At 36.3% G+C, this 17,063-nt stretch overlaps 2 protein-coding genes across 2 annotated transcripts in view; both read left to right on the top strand.

Moving 5' to 3' along the window:
• The window catches only part of Not1 (CCR4-NOT transcription complex subunit 1), a 52,491-nt gene extending 41,839 nt beyond the window's left edge, over positions 1-10,652 (top strand). The window contains exons 6-7 of the mRNA XM_089106223.1: positions 4,162-4,365; positions 9,434-10,652. Of these exons, the coding sequence (XP_088962349.1) occupies positions 4,162-4,365; positions 9,434-10,531 (1,302 nt within the window). The 3' untranslated portion in view covers positions 10,532-10,652. The remainder of the gene's footprint in view (positions 1-4,161; positions 4,366-9,433) is intronic.
• Positions 10,653-14,039: 3,387 nt separating this feature from the next.
• The window catches only part of LOC148940187 (enoyl-CoA delta isomerase 1, mitochondrial-like), a 44,192-nt gene continuing 41,168 nt past the window's right edge, over positions 14,040-17,063 (top strand). Inside the window, exon 1 of the mRNA XM_089105796.1 lies at positions 14,040-14,143. Coding sequence (XP_088961922.1) covers positions 14,047-14,143 — 97 coding nt within the window. The 5' untranslated portion in view covers positions 14,040-14,046. The remainder of the gene's footprint in view (positions 14,144-17,063) is intronic.

Here is a 17,063-nt window from a genome sequence, read left to right as displayed (position 1 = left end):
CTTCTATATTGCATTTATTTTAGCCGTATGAATAGAAGAACCGTCGGGGAGCAGTTTCGAGATTTGGAGGTTCAGCTGGGGGATGACTGCGACAGCGCAGCTTTACCTGCTTGCACAGAACTATCTGTATAAATTTCCAAGAAATTATGGGTCGCTCTAATCTTTTGAAATTATGCTTGAGTTATTGCTTCAGGAATATTTGGTTTCTTTTCACCAACTAGTCAAAGGAATACATTCATAAGGGGTACCCTCCATGCTGGAGGAAACGACAGACAAGGGAAAGATAATTGGTCTTTTTGCCAGGTTTGGCAATTGGAAATAAAAGTATCCCATGCCCCAATTCTTCTTCAAGATTGAGTACACATTTTTCCGAATGTTAACCGTTACAGTAGGTATTCTGAGCCATATGCCTGAATCCTTTTACTGATAGCATTTGGTTCAGTTTAAATATCAAAGAAATTCTGGCTAGTTAGCGAACTTTAGCCCTCTGAGTGGTGGTGAAGCCCTAAAGAAATTCTAAGTGATATATTTTGAATGCTTTCTAGCTTTGCTAAAGGGGTTTTACTACACTTGATGTATACTATCAGTCCATAATCAGTTTTTGATCTGATGAACCTCATATAAAAATCCAGAAGACCTTTGGGAGAATTTGCCCAGAAGAAAGAAATGAGTCGTCTAAGGATTGATAATTGTTTTACATGCAAGACGGCTTCACAGCTTCGACCTGAGTATTCCATGAGTCGTTAAACCAAGTTTAATCGTAAATCACAGGGCTTGCTTCAAGTTGAATTAATAAGCCTTTAATGTAAAGTTGTGGTATTCGAACTTTCCGTTCATTATGGAAGATTGCTGCTTCCGTTTTAATGGCTGATATTGGAAGGGACATAATTTCTGAGAAAGCTTCTAGTTCAAGTATGGCTTGTTGTAGATTAGTCTCAGTTTCTTCATTTGAGCGTCCACATTCCCAAATAGTGACATCATCATCAAACTCCCTTTTGGATATTGTTGAACTTGAAAGCTCAAATTCTGAACTTGAAAATCAAATTTACCTATTTGATTTGATTTTTCATTTTTTATGTCCTTTCTTTTCTTTGTTTCATATCTCAAATCCTGATGTCATAAGCAGGAAAAGTAGAAGGCAAAGAGGAGATATCTGGGGTAGTCCTACCTCACGCCTTTTGACAGTTGACTGACTGATTCACCTGAATCCGGAGAGACCGGTAGGTTAGGTAATTCCAAAAGAACTGGATAAATGGTTCAGGGAAGTCCATTGAAAGAAGGATTGCACATTACTTCTCTTTAGTTACATTTCCAAATGCGTCTTCAAAGTCCACCAATAAGACTAGTATAATTTTGCCTTGTTCCAAGGCTGCTCGTATGGAATCTTCAAGACACATGATTCCGTCCAGTGTTGACAGTCCCTTTGTAGAGTCTGATTGTGATTGCGGGAAGGGCTTTTTTTTCTGCAAACCATCCCTGTCTCTTTTGGATGATCTTTTCCATTATTTTCCCAAGAACTAGGGGTAGAGATATAGGTCCGTAAGAAGAGGGTGTTTCTGGAGGTTTACCTTTTTTCTTAATTGGCTTAATGGTAGCTTGTTTCCAAACACTTCGGAAATTCCCGTTTTGCCAAAGTCATTATACAGGAATAATAACTTTAGGTGGACCTTCTCCCATGCTTTCTTTTCCCAAGTAAATCCTATTTCATCTTTTCCTGGTTCTGATTCCGTATTTACTGTATCAAGGGTCATCTTTAATTCATTCATTGATAAAAGGCTCTCAGCCAGTTCCTCTTTGTGCTGTGTTTTTCCATATAATTTGCATGACTAATGGAAGGCTAATTGGTGTTTGGACTTTATTTTATTGTTAGATGGCAGTAAGGACTTCTGCCTTAAACTCATCACCTCGATTTGAGGAACCATCTATTTCAAAGGTTGAAATTTTTTCCAGTTGATCCTCCTTGCCGATAATTCCGTTAATAAAATTATTTACTTGGGCTATGGGAGTATTTGCATCTAATTTTTCAAAAAGGTGGATCTTGCTTGTCCTTTTGCAATTTCTATGACTTAAAATAAAAGCTATTATCTCCTCCAGTTTCATTTTGCTAAGAGATCCTACATTTCATTGCAGGATACTTATTTGAGAGAGATTCATTTTAATTATCTGACACACTGGTTGAATTTAGTCTCTCATGATCTGGGGACTTCAAATCCTCTTCACCCTAAGAACTTTTTATGTTTAGTGGTAAAACAAAATCCAATTGGACTATTTGTTTCTTTTTTGGGGGTTTTTCTTGATGTTTTGGCAATTTGCCTGTGCTGCAGTATTTTCTTGCTCTCTTGGTTGGGTTAGCTTTGGTGTTTGGATTGGTGGGAGTTCAGAGATGGTTTCTGAGTTTGGTTGGGTATTCACATTTGGTTTTGATTATTTGCAGCTGTTGTTTTCCATATTTCTGTTCCAAGTAGCATATTGATAGCTTTTCTTGTGAGGATGTTTTTCATCTGTGCAGTTTCATTGCTGCTGTCAATGAGAAAATTGCCTGTTAGATGGGTAGCTAATTCCTGTCACTCCCCTCTCTTGAGTGGCTGGTTTTGTTAAAGTTTGTAAAGGGGAAGGCTGGTTTATTGGTTGAATACCTGTGTAATTTGATATTCTGGTTTAAATCTTTGAGGTTTAGATTTTGATGGCAAAGGTGCATGTTGTGGGGGCTATTGCTGCTTGTGGAGGTGGCTGTTGTACCTAGGTGCCGTTGCTGCTGTAGGTTGCTTTGGTGCTTGGGGCTTAGTAATTTTAGCTGCTATTACTGAGTATGGAAGGTTCATCTTATCAGAAAACCTCAGGGTTTGAACTCTTCTGGTATGCAAGGCAAAGCTGTTTTTACAGAGATGAGTGCCCCTTGCTATTACAGTTTAGGTATAAGGGTTCTTTTCCTTTACAGCCTTCTGTTTTGTGGACCGATTTTCCACAATTACTACATGATTGATGTGATTGCTTGCAACGGTTTTTTGTGTGCCGATGGGCCAGGCAGATTTACACTGTAATGGCTATTGCTTGTACGGCTTCCACCGGATGTTCTTTCCGTATAGTGAAATTCTTTATTTAACTCTTTGGCTGTTGCAATTAGCATTGATTCACTTGGGTGGAGATTACCATCTTTTCTGACACTCAGTCTAGTTATTGTTGAAACTTCAACTAGTGCACCTGAACTACCAATTAGTTCTGATTTAGTTTCTGTCTCTTCTATGGGTAGGTCAACCTCATAAAGGACGTATTTAAAAGACTCAGCATTTGTTGTTGATGTAACAGTAATCAGAGATCCTTCAATAAGGATCTGGTTTGATCTTTGCAGGATTTGGTTTGCAGCAGGTGCAAATGGGAAAATTCATTTCTTGCTGTAAGTTTCCTGTATTTGGTTTTTGGCCATTGCGATTCGAAGCCATTTTTCAGAGGTTTAGGGCTATTTTTCGAAATTCCCAATTTGTGTTCGACATAATAGTTTACTATTAAGACTAATCGAGATAATAGTTACAATCCCCGAATCAGCTATAAATGGCAATATTTTTTCATTTGCCAGTTTTTTTTTTCGTTTTAAACGTGCTTTTTAATTTTTGGTTACTATGGGCCGTGGTTCGTCATTTACTAGGTTGTAGTTAACGTTGCAACAATGACTTTGAACATAATTGCTTTACAAAATTTCTATAAGTGTTGATGGAGGGGGGTATCTCAAAAGGGGACTGGTTGTCCTCCAATTACTCTTCAACATCCCCCTCAACATGCCCAAGGGTCTTTTAATTAGAACAATAAGTAACTCTTTTAAAAGTGCCGAAAAAATTAAGCGTGAAGAGTGAGGTGTTGAGGAGGGGGAAACGTCCCTTATTATACGTAACAATTTCTGTTCGTTTTAAGTTTTAATGTTGCTTCTTACATGAGTTGAAAAAACTTGTTGTTTCAATTTCCAATTTCTTAAATATCCACATGGTCCCTATTTTGTACGGATTTGTTTCTAAATTGTTACTGAGCCTGTTATTTTTTCTGTTATAATTAGATTTTTGTGAACATTTAGATTTTTGTTTAACTTGTCCATTTTTAAATTGACGTGCTGGACTTTTTTACGTGTGTTACCATCCGGGTTTACCACCTGTAACTTTAATGATATTCCAGGTGAAACACTCTGGTGACACAGCCAATACGACAACTAAGGTGAATCTGCTAAATAAAGTTCTTGGCATCGTTGCTGGCGTTCTTCTTCTGGATCATGAAAGTAGGGCTGGAGAATTTCAACAACTTCCTTACCACCGTCTTTTCATAATGTTATTTTTGGAATTGAATGCCCCGGAAGTTGTTCTTGAAAGCATGGGTTTCCAAGTATGTTGCAACTTTTTTTTCTTTCTTTATACGTATAGAGGAGACTGACTTTTGCCTAACTCGATAAGTCGTTTTGTTACGCGAATGAAACTTGTGAATCGACTTAATCCTTAAATTAAGCCCTGATAAAAATTTTATAAGCACCCACTTTCATTTTGTTCCAGTCCAAATGCTGCTATTACTACCAGCTCATTGCAACACTAAGCCGCTTGAGGCCAAAACAGCCGTGCATGCTTCTCCTTCACCCCATTCTACTGAAAGGTTCACCTTTATCCCCTCTGAGGAAGTTTTGATTTCCTTTAAATCCTTTGTTGTGACATTTAATCACTTTGTTTGGGGTCGACGTGCTTTTACCTTGGTCCCAGATAGATGGCCGAAAGCATAGTCTGTGGTAGTCTATCATCCTTCATCCGTAAAACGTGGCCTACCACACTTCAACGGGTATAAGGGTTATAACCAAGGCCGTATCCAGGACTTTTTTTTTGGAAAAAAAGGATTACGAGACGCATCAAAAAGTTATCAATATGTGTTTTTATTCCTTTTTTACGACTCGGAATTTTTACCATTCGGGTCAATTCCGGTACCCCTTCCGCCTGGATACGGCCTTGCTCCTATCCTCACTCCTTTTTCGTATAAATTAAAAAACTTTTTCCGCAAAATAAGTTTTGCAATGAAAAGTAAAGAACTCCATTAAACCAAAAATGAGCCAAAAATAAAATAAAATAATCTATCAAGCGTGAAATTACCACAGATCAGCATCGATAAATAAATGAAACCCAAAACGAACAAAATCACACTAAACAACCTAGTCAAACTTAGAACCAGTAGGAATTAACATGAGTAGGGCTCAAAACCTCTATGCCTTCCCAAGCCCTGAACATAATTTGCACTTTACCTAAAAAAAGTATAAATACTTTTACTTTTAAAACTTCAATAAGTCAAATAACATTAACATTTTGATTACTAAATATCAGTATATATATATTAAACTGACAATGCACAGTCATATGTATTTTTTTCAGTAAAGTGCAAATGATGTACAATTATGTGGGCCAGAACATAATCCAATACTCTATATGAGCCTTCCAATCAATTTCGAATTTTAAAAGAGCTCTAGGCCTTCAATTTCCAATCGAATGAGCCCTTTTTGAGGTTCTACGACAACGCTTTCTATAAACACCTTATATACCCCCAGGGCGTAAATTACCTCCCTTACCCTAAGGGCTCTGAAGGTGGTTGTCATCCTCTAAGACCTAATATCCAGAACTTTTAACTACGTTAAACAAAATTGCTATCTCAAAATTTTGATTGGATTTGTTTGGGGAAATGGTGGGTGTAAGAGGGGCATTAGTCGCTCTCCAATCACTTAACTATTAAAAAAGCCACTAGCCCTTTCAATTTCCAACCAAATGAGCCCTTTTGAAGTTTTTGCGACAACGCTTTCAATAAAAAACCCTATATGCCCCCAGGGCATAACTTACAACTCTTGACCTGAGGGCTCGGGGGGGGGGAACTTTCTACTACGTTGAACAAAATGGCTATGGGAAAATTTGATTAATTGTGTTTGGGGGAATGGCGGGCGTGAGAGGGGGGTTAGTTACCTTCAATCACTTTTGACTATTAAAATGGGCATTAGCCCTCTCAATTTCCAATTGAATGAGCCCCTTTTGAAGTTTCTACGACAACTCTATCTATAAACACCTTATATGCCCCCAGGGCATAACTTACAACCTTTGCCCTTGGGGCTCTAGGGGTGTTTGTCATCCTTAAATACATAATTTCCAGAGCTGTCAACTCCGTTGAGCGGAATTGTTTTCTCTAAACTGTGATTGTATGTTTATAGGGAAATGGTGGGCGAAATAGGGGGTATAACGAAACTTTACTTGCTTTTGACTATTAAAAAGAGCAATTTCCACTTCCAATCAGTTTAGCCCCTTGCAAGATTTCTACAACAACTTTCTATATAAACCTTATATGCCCCCAGGGCATAACTTACAAACCGTGCACTGAGGGATCAAACGGGGCAATTATACTCAAATATATTATTTCCAGAACTTTCAACTACCTCAAACAAAATTAATATTTCAATATTCGAATCGGGTGGTTATGGGGAAATGGTGGGCGTGAGAGGGGGGTTAGTTGCCCTTCAATCACTTTCGATTTCCAATTGAATGAACCCTTTTTGTAGCTTCTACAACATCGCTTTCTATAAAAACCGTATATGCCCCCAGGGCATAACTTACAACCCTTGCCCTGAGGGCTATGGGGGGGGGGTTGTCATCCTCAAAGACCTAATTTCCAAAACGTTCAACAGCGTTGAAAAAAATGGCTATCTAAAAATTTGGATTAGATGTGTTCGGGGAAAAGGTGGGCGTGAGAGGGGGGTTACTTGCCCCCAAATCACTTGACTATTAAAAAGGTCACTAGCCCTTTGAATTTCCAATCGAATGGGCCCTTTTTCAATTTTCTACGACAGATTTCAATAAAAACCTTATGTGCCCGCAGGGAATAACTTATAACCATTGCCCTGAAGATAGTGGGGGGAGTGTCCTGCTCAAAGGTATAGTTTCCAGAGCTTTGAAGTGCGTGGAAAAAAATGGGTATCTCAAAATTTTGATTGGATGTGTTTGGGGAAATGGTGGGCGTGGAAGGGGTGTTAGTTGCCTTCCAATCACTTTAAAAGGGCACTGGCCATTTCAATTTCCAATCGAATGAACCCTTTTTGAAGTTTCTACGACAACGCTTTCTATAAAAACCTTATATGTCCCCAGGGCATAACATTCCACCCTTGCCCTGAGGGCTGTGGGGGGGGGGGTGTCATCCTCAAAGACCTAATTTCCAGAACTTTCAACTACATTGAACAAAATAGCTATGTAAAGAATTTCATAGGATATGTTTCGAGAAAAGGTGGGCATGAGAGGGGGGTTAGTTGCCGTCCAATCACTTTCGACTATTAAAAAGGGCACTAGCCCTTAGAATTTCCAGTCGAAAGAGCCTCTTTTGAAGTTTCTACGACAACGCTTTCTATACAAAACCTTATATGCCCCCAGGGCATAGCTTACAACCCTTGCCCTGAGGGCTGTGGGGGAGTGTCCTCCTCAAAAACATAATTTCTATGTGGAAATCAACTGCGCTGAACAAAATGGCTTTCTTAAAATTTTGATTGGATGTAGTTTGGGAAATGGTGGGCGTGGAAGGGGTGTTAGTTGCCTTCCAATCATTATCGACTATTAAAAATGGCACAAGCCACTCGAATTTCCAATTGAATGACCCCTTTTCGAAGTTTCTACGACAACTTCTTTGGTACGAAGTGCCCAAAGAAGTTGTAAAATAATATATTGTGCCAACATCGTTCTTATATGCCCCTAGGGCATAACTTTAAACCCTTGTCCTGAGGGTTGTGGGGGAGTATCCTCCTCAAAAACATATTTTCTATCTGGAAATCAACAACTACTTTGATACAAAGGGCCCTGGCCTAAAGAAAAAAAAAATAATACATTGTGCCAACATCGTTCTTTACTTAGGCAGCGCGATTGCGCTACCTATGAAAAGGATTTCGATTCTATGAAGATATGTTTAAACTAAAGAAAATATCAAGCTGGGCTTAGAATCCGTCTCTCAGTTTGGCTTGATCTTTGATGCCAGGTCTATCTCACGAGAATAATCTTGTTTAATTGTCCAAACTTTATTTCGTTACTTGGGCTTGAAGTTTTTGTCATTTTTCACAATTTTACTGAGCGTGGATGCCTCCAAGGTATCTTCTTGAGTATGATCGTGAAGGAAAGAGAGGGGGGGGGGGGGGTAATGAGACTCAACCTACATGATGGATAAAATATTGGTTGAATATTCATGTAGAGAAAATACCTATACCAGAAGATTGGTTGAATATTCAATGCAAAGAAAATATCTATACCGGAATTGTCTATAATTATGTTTATTATTTCCCTACGACTAAGAAAGTTCTACTTAGCTATTCATATTTCTAAATTTAAATATTTCTCTTCTTTTTTTAAGAACTTGTTACACTAAAAAAGGCGGCTAAAAAAAATAGCTGCTAGTAATTTTGATCCAATGACCTCCAGGGTATATTCTTGAGCTATTTTGTTTTTTACATTTGGGTTTGCTAAATTCTTTGTTTAGCTTCTAATTTAGTAAATAGGCTAAGGTAGTGTTTCGCTGTGTTTTAGTTTCTTCTTATATCGTTTAGAACAATAAACGTATTTTTTTTTAATTCTTTTATATTAAACATTTGACCTCTTTATGTAATATTGCTTGCCGTTTGTATAAGGTTTATTTTAAATTATGTTAATTTAAGCTCTGTAGGAGAATAGTCACTTCGTATTATCTTTCATATTTGAAAGCAAAATTTGTCATCTTTATGGAATAACAAATCTTTTAAACCAAATTAATTTTAATATTAGATTTTTATCTTCTTTTCCTTCTTTATTCCTTATTTTTTAAGCTCTTTTTGTTCTTTTGAAAATATAGCAAACCCTTCTAACTCATGAGGGTTCCCATAAAGTCTACAGAATTCTTACAAGGTGGCTCCAGACCTGTGGCACTTCTAAGGAGCTGCAAGGTCAAAAATCATTGACAAGGCCCATGGTGAAAGAGAAGTAGAATCTTAAATCCGTGGTGGTTCCTGGTATGCTATTAAAGGAGCTCCCAGGATTTGAAGAGCCATATCCCATATCTTATCCGCTGCAGCTGCTTCTTAATAAGAGTAAAAAAAAATGTTAATATGTACAAATAGGTTCAGCTTTACAATTGGATTAGAAAGGAGAAAAAACGAAAACGAATACTCGTCAGAAAGTAAAAACATAAATTGCAGATGCAATTATGATTCAGCTATGTAAAGAGGGAATATATATTGCCTCATTTTCTGAATTAGCCAATATAAGGAACTATGAATTTACATTCAGGATATAAAATTATTAATTTATTCTCATTGTTTCAAAATCGCTTTTCTGAATAGCCCATAAGCCTTCACAAATGCAGGAAACATTCACCCAGGATTTAAGTAGGGATTAAAAAAAAAAAATTCGTATTAAATCATTTTTTCTTACAGGTCATGCAAGCTTTCTACAACACACTTCATATTCTTCGTCCATGTAAAGCACCTGGATTTGCATTTGCCTGGCTCGAAATCATTGCCCATCGTGTTTTCATCGGAAGATTCTTGGCATTGATCCAACAGCGTGGCTGGACAATGTATGCACAATTGGTTATTGACCTGTTTAGATTCATGGTTCCTTTTTTGAGAAATACTGAGCTAGGAAAACCGATGTTGACTTTGTACAGAGGAACACTGCGATTATTACTTGTGCTGCTCCATGATTTTCCTGAATTTTTATGTGATTATCATTATGGATTTTGTGATGTGATACCGCCCAATTGTATTCAGATGCGTAATTTGATATTGTCTGCTTTCCCAAGAAGTATGCGATTACCTGACCCATTCACTCCCAACCTCAAAGTAGATAGGCTGCCGGAGATTCATCAGGCACCTAGAGTCGTTGCGAATTTCGCTGCAGCCATCCAACCTCTCTCCTTTAAAAACGATTTGGATGCTTATTTGAAAACAAGAGGACCTGTAACATTTTTATCAGAGCTACGTAGCGTACTCCAAGTAAATCCTGATCAAGGATTGCGTTATAACATATCCATGATTAATGCGCTTGTGCTGTACGTGGGCACGCAGGCAATCAGTGCAATTCAGTCAAAGAGTATGACCCCTGCTATGTCAACTATTGGACATTCTGCTCACATGGATATTTTTCAATCTCTTGCTGTTAACTTGGATACTGAAGGACGGTATTTATTCTTAAATGCTATAGCAAATCAGCTCCGATTTCCAAATAGTCATACTTACTACTTTAGCTGTGCACTGCTATGTCTCTTCTCAGAGGCTAATAGTGAGGCTCTTCAGGAGCAAATTACCCGTGTTCTTTTAGAGCGATTGATTGTTAATAGACCTCATCCGTGGGGTTTATTGATTACTTTTATTGAATTGATTAAGAACCCGATTTTCAATTTTTGGAAGCATGAATTTGTTCACTGTGCTCCGGAAATTGAGAAACTCTTCGAATCAGTTGCCCGCTCATGTATGGTTCAAAAACAAGGTCAGACAAGGGAGGTGGAGGAAGACCCGCGTAGTAATGAGTAATGTTTATTCTAAATGTTTGAAGTGTATCAGCTTACCTTGACAATGACATTTGAGCTATTATTTGCAGTATTTAGGTGCGTTTATATATATATATAGGTGGTTTTCAATAAAAGTTAATGCAATATAATTTTCGGTTTTCCTTCTTTTGTTTACATAGTTCCTTCAGACAAGTTTTGGCCGATCTTTCTAGAAAGAAGCACACATATTATGGCTGTTTTGGAGGACTGGCATGATATGGGTTGATTCCCTATTAGCTATGGGGAATTTAAGACCTATAATTTTCGCTGAAAAAAAAAAAAAAAAAAAAAAAAACAGCAAAACATTCCCAGTCATTTGATTACCCTCACCCCATATAGATTGGCTAAAATGTTTCAGGGTACATAATCTGGGTCTGTTCAAAGAGTGACCATGTGTGCATTCCAGGTGGAAATTGCAATTTAATTTGTAATTACTTCGAATTCAATGCGAATTAACTGCGGACCTGGAATGGTTTATTAACTAATGCCCTAATATGCATTTTAATGATTGTTGAAATAATTTTAATGATTAGTGAGTAAAATATAAGTGTTAAGGCATATGTTCCTTCTAAAACAAGCGATTTTACCACAATCCTGCACCTGTAACTTAACCAAAAGGATAAGATATTTGCATCATTGGATTCATCAGTCTCAAATCCATCCATTCAGGAGCCAGAATGATGCTATTGCTTAGACTTTTTCCACGGTAAAATTCTAAACTTGCTTAAATAATAGGGAGTTGCCTACATCTAATTTCAAATGTGTTTTTCGGCAGATCATTAGACTTGAATGTCAGCTATGGGATGATATTAAAGTTGTCTCTTTTTTTGTTGATTTATAAAAGCCGTAGAGAAGCAGAAAAATAACGCCTTAATACTCATTAATTCTCATTAGATTGGCCATTTGCCTCGATTTTTCCCTGTTTCATGATGATGGTGCAGAAGTTAATACACTAAAGTTCGAAATTAAAACCACCATTCGAATCGCCGTTGTCAAAAATCTGACACAGTAAAGTTACACTCCCCCCCCCTTGAACAACAAGGAAAATCAGTTGCATTGGTAGCGCTGATGTGTCATCGCTTTTTCGTGTTTATTTTTCTTCGCCTCTTTCTTTTCTTCTTTTCTTCATTTTTTCTTTTCTTCACTAGAGCATCATAGAGTTGTTTAAGGACTCAATTGAAAGGAAAATTCTATATGTACATGCTTTTTGTAAGAAAACATAATATTAAAAATACAATACTATTTTTGACAAAAATGCATCTTTGTATAGAAGATTATGTCATATTGGATATGGTGTCATATTTGTTACCGTTTGTCTACTATTACTGCAACTGTTAAAAACTCATTACATTGCTAAGCCTCCTGGTGCCAACAAGGTACGTGTGCACAAAGTAAAGTGTAAAAACTTACCACCTTTCTTTTTCTTATTTCTTGTGTGTATATTTTAAGGCAATGTACTCGAATCTACATGTGGCTTTTCCAGTCATTTTGCCTCTTATTCTCAGATATTCTTCAGAATCTAACCTTCATTCGCAAATTTTATGAAATCTTCAAATTTTTGGTATTTACTGTTTCTTGTATTTTCAAGAATAATTCGCTATTAGGTTATGATTAATGATTAAAGGAATAAGTGTTGTAGACACCGTACCAAAACCAGGCATGGTAAAAAATTATATCTAATTCAGTAGTTTATGAAGGTATTTAAACTTTATAATGGCTGAAAGATTGTTTTCTAACCCAATAACAATAACAGTCGTTTATAAAACACTAAAAAAGGATAAAGACCTCCAGAGCCATTGATGTCTCACAGGGCGTCGAATCAATGTTCAGTTGCTAGGCCTTTTTTGATAGGAATAGGTAGTAGACCTGTCACCCAACGGTATGGCAACTAGATTGGAACCTCGGGCCCCGTATTGCCAAGCAGATCATCTATCAACTGTGCTACCGCAGGGTGATTATCCACTATAAGAAACAAAAAGTGAAACAATGAACTATAAAGAAACAATAGTTTTATGTTAATACTGTACGAATTGAAAAAAAATTCTTAATTTGGTCTAGCCCAATTCGAGATTAGTGCCCCTAGAGCCTATGTTATTTTCCATAGAAAGCTTTCATATAAGATAATAGATTCCTTTTAAGGATCAAACTTCTTGATGTACCAAAAATTTTTATTACCGAAATTGAACTGGAAGTCTTAAAAAGTATTTTAAAAATGAACCACGACGATTCATTAATAAAAATTTGCAAGTTTCCAGAATAAAATTTTATAGACTTCGATATGTGGGCAAAAAAAGCTTGGACACAATTTGATTATCCCTAATTGAGTGTCGAATTTCTTTGTGTTAAATAAATTTTCGAAACATGACCGTAAGTTTTGTCTGGGGAAAGCGACCAAGTGACGCTATATGAATCTCGACATGTATTACATAATGAAAACGAAATTGCCCCGCGCTCCTCACATTTATTTTAAGAAATATTTTTTTAGGGTACTTTCATTGGGAAATGTCTTTTTTGGCGTTTTCATTGAAAAAAGAACAATTTATCCCCCTTGGAAATTGAAGAAAAATTCTCAGTCCCTTCCACCAATTTCTGTGAATTTCCTTTATGTAAATTCTCTGGAGTCTTCCTAGAGAAGGTATCTCTCTTAAATAAAAAGAACCATAGAATAGACATACATTAGTAGGATATTTTTTAATGTCAGATTATGCGGCAGGTAAACGACTTTTCCTACCGTTATCCAAAAACAGAAGTAGCCAAGATATTCGCCCATATGGACACATAATTTTTTAGTGTGCAATAAGTAAGTTGGCACCTGAAAGCAAAATTTGATTCCTATATCAATATTGTTTTGTTCTATTATATATTTGTCAAGAAGTTAACCTCAAAAATGTAATCTTGTAAGTAATAAATGGACTGTGGGATAAAATAAAAATGTCGCGAAAGGTTTTTCTTCAAAAACATGTTTCACTTTTCCAAAGAGCAAAATCTTGAGGGGGGGGGGGCTCAATCTGGCAAAGACGCCAATAGTTGACCAAACTCACAAGTTTATTTAAAATAAGAGTGAAAACAGAAAAAACACAGAATGAGGGCACGTGAAAAAATCTGGGGGAGTAATGGGGGTTTGGGTCTCCCTGGATCCACCAGTGCACTTTTATCACTTACAGAAACAGTTGAAGATTGGACATCAGTTGTTTTGTAACCTCCCAAAAAATGGCAACCTCAGGTTACTAATAATTTTAAATAACCATAGTTTGAAATGATTTTTTATTTAGTAAAATTCACAAAATATTCAATACGTATATATATATATATATATTGTAACTTATTATAAGTTGTTTGCTATAAAAAGGCTAATAGAAACTTTTTATACTTGGATCCCGGAAATGGTTCACGTCTTTCCCGAGACAGTCCTGAACATGCTGACAAGTAATGTGAATGTGAAAGCAAAGTTTGCCATCTATTTTCATTAAGGTAGCAATAATTTTAAAAATTTTCAACATGAATGGAAAAATTTTGCTTAACTTTCATAAATGCTCCGCCACTTTAAGACTTTGTAGCACCTTTTCTCACATATCAACAAATATTGATAATACAGGTTGTTTACAAGCCTTAATGATTTCAGCTTTGTTAGTTTTAGGTTAACATTAATTGGGCTATAGGCCTACCTACTGCTTTTTGGGCACCTTCACCAATGGATTGAATCCCCCCCTTTGACGGATAAGTATTCAGTATAATTTGTATATTAGGTAAAATTCTACTTTAGCTACTTTTGGCTATCTTGGAAAGGAGTTTGGTTAGAAAAATGAAACTTTCAGGGATAGATCTACAGACTAAAGTATGTCCTGGGAAGGTAGGCCTATTTTGAAGTACCTACCTCCACTCCTTCTCCCTCTAGTGGGTCCTGACCTTTGATGACCTTTAAAAATTGGTGTTATAAAAGTGAAACCTTGTAAAATAGATCTTCTGTTAAAATGAAGTCCAACAAAATTGTTTTTAGCTTCAAAACTTTGCTCAATCCTGATTTATAGAGTTTTAAAGAAATGCAAATACATTTCCTAAATTTTGAAAATTAACATTGATATGGCTTAAAATGCTACTCAAATAACAGGAATTATATTTCCAGAACTAAAGCCAGAGAAAATGAATCTTACAACTGAAAATTAGATTAAAATCTTGTTTTGTCAAAATTTCAATAGGTAGAGACCTGTTATGTGGGCAAATTTCAGGATCCTCGAAAGAGAGAAGGAGAGGAGATGTGTACTTCAAAATATCGTCTCGGGACATACTTTATCCTGTAGACCCATCTCTGAAAGTTTTATCTTCTTAGCCTCACCCCTTTCCAAGATAGGTAAAAGTAACTAAAGTAGAATTTTACTGTATATTAACAATATATTTTAGGATATTGCAACTGTTTTATTATTTTACAGCCAATGCTGATTTAATCTGAAGGAAGAAATTATTGTGCTTTTATAAACTAGGCTAGTGTGAACATATTTGGTAGGCTATAGAGACTATAGGCTATAGAGCTGTTTATCCTTTAGGCATTAAAGAAAAGAAATGTGGGTAAATATATACCAATTCATATTATTGAGTTAGGAATAAAGTGAATACACCATTTGATGCCTTTTTTATGCTGATTACAAATATAATAATCATTTCTATCGGAAATGAATTCTAGCCCCCCCCTATATATGCCAATTCAGGGTATATATTTCTACATTAGGGGGTAGGGGTAAAGTTTAAACTTACCTCTCATTTACATCAGAAACAAAATTAGCCCCCACCCCCCCCCCCTAATGTATAAATATATACCCTGAATTGGCATATATAGGGGGGGGGGTAAAATCCATTTCCGATAGAAATGATTATTAGGTAAAGTTCTACAAAATCATATTATTGAGTTAGGAATAAAGTGAATACACCATTTGATGCCTTTTTTATGCTGATTACGAACATAATAACCATTTCTATCCGAAATTAATTCCAGTCCCCCCCCCCCGCACTTGACTATACCAAACCTACCCCGGAATTGGCCGATATAGGGGGGGGGGCGGAAATTCATTTACATTTTAAATGCTTATTATATTTGTAATCAGCATGAAAAAAAGCATCAAATGGTGTATTCACTTTAGTCCTAACTCAATAATATGATTTTGTAGAACTTTATGGATTATTATATTTGTAATCAGCATAAAAAAGGCATCAAATGGTGTATTCACTTTATTACTAACTCAATAATATGATTTGGTATATATTTATTGAAATGTGCAGTATCAGTTTAGTATTTTCAATCTTCATAAGGAAACACCAGAAAATTCTGAAAACTATTTTAAAAATTATATGATCATTAGCCTAGCCTATGCTACATGCATTAGACCTATTTCCAAAGATATAAAAATAAACTTAACCCTCCTATTAACATACAGGGGTAGGGGGTAAGCATAGCATATATTAAATACCTAAATTAACCTAGGTACCCCACCCCCCCCTAAATGCCAAAAAACAATTGTTTAAATATTGCAAACTCAATGAGAAACCATGCTTTGCCATCAATTTATCTAGCAAATACCCGTTTGTCTGGTTTCCTTGTACAGTCTATAGTGCTGTTTTAGTTATAATGCATAAGTACCAGTCTTTTGAATTACCTACTTCTACTGCTTCTTCTTCTAGAGGGCAGTGACCTTTGATGACCTTTAAAAATCTTTCTGGTATGAAAGTCGAATCTTGAAAAATAGATCTTCTCCTTAAACCAAGTACAAAAAACTTGTTTGAGCCTCACAGCTCTGCTCAATCCTAATTTGTTAGGTTTCAAACATATGCAAATATGTCTCCTAAATTAAAAAAAAAACATTGATGTGGCTTAAAATTCTAGTCAAATAAGAGGATTTGCATTTTTAGAACTAAAACCAGAGAAAAAGAAACTGATAACTGAAATTAAGGTAAACTGTATGGCATCAAAAAATGCCTTTTTCTAGGAATAAAAAGGATTAAAAACTAATTCGTCTCACTCAAGAATGGATTTATTCAGGTGAAATGCTAAAATGGTGAAGGTTGGTGAGGCACTATCTGAAGGCTGTGGAGTTCTAAGTGGGGTCCCTCAGGGTAGCTGCCTGGGACCAGTTTTATTCTGTTTATTTATAAATGATTTACCGCAGGTAATCCAACACAGCACCATTAAAATGTTTGTGGATGATGCAAAGCTATACAGAGGTGTCACCTCCCTGGTTGATGTGACACTTCTACAGGGAGATTTGGAAGTGTTGTTCAAATGGTGTAATTTAAATTCTATGTGTGTTAACCAGAAGAAATGTCATGTGATGCATTACTTTGCATAAGATGTGGCAGACCAGTACTTCATTGGTGAAGTGTTGGTGTGCCCTGTTAATTCTATTAGGGATCTTGGTATTATTTTTGATGATCAGCTGAGGTTCGATAAGCAAGCATCAGCTGTTTTGCGTAAATCAAACTATGGTTTGCTTTGCATCAAAAGAGCTTTCAGAAGGTTTAACCTGAGA

The sequence above is a fragment of the Artemia sp. Qi Xiang Cuo genome, chromosome 20 (assembly GCF_049724085.1).
Source record: "Artemia sp. Qi Xiang Cuo chromosome 20, ASM4972408v1, whole genome shotgun sequence".
NCBI lineage: Eukaryota > Metazoa > Arthropoda > Branchiopoda > Anostraca > Artemiidae > Artemia > Artemia sp. Qi Xiang Cuo.
The sequence above is the reverse complement of the archived record's forward strand: the minus strand, read 5'-3'. Positions and strand labels throughout refer to the sequence as shown.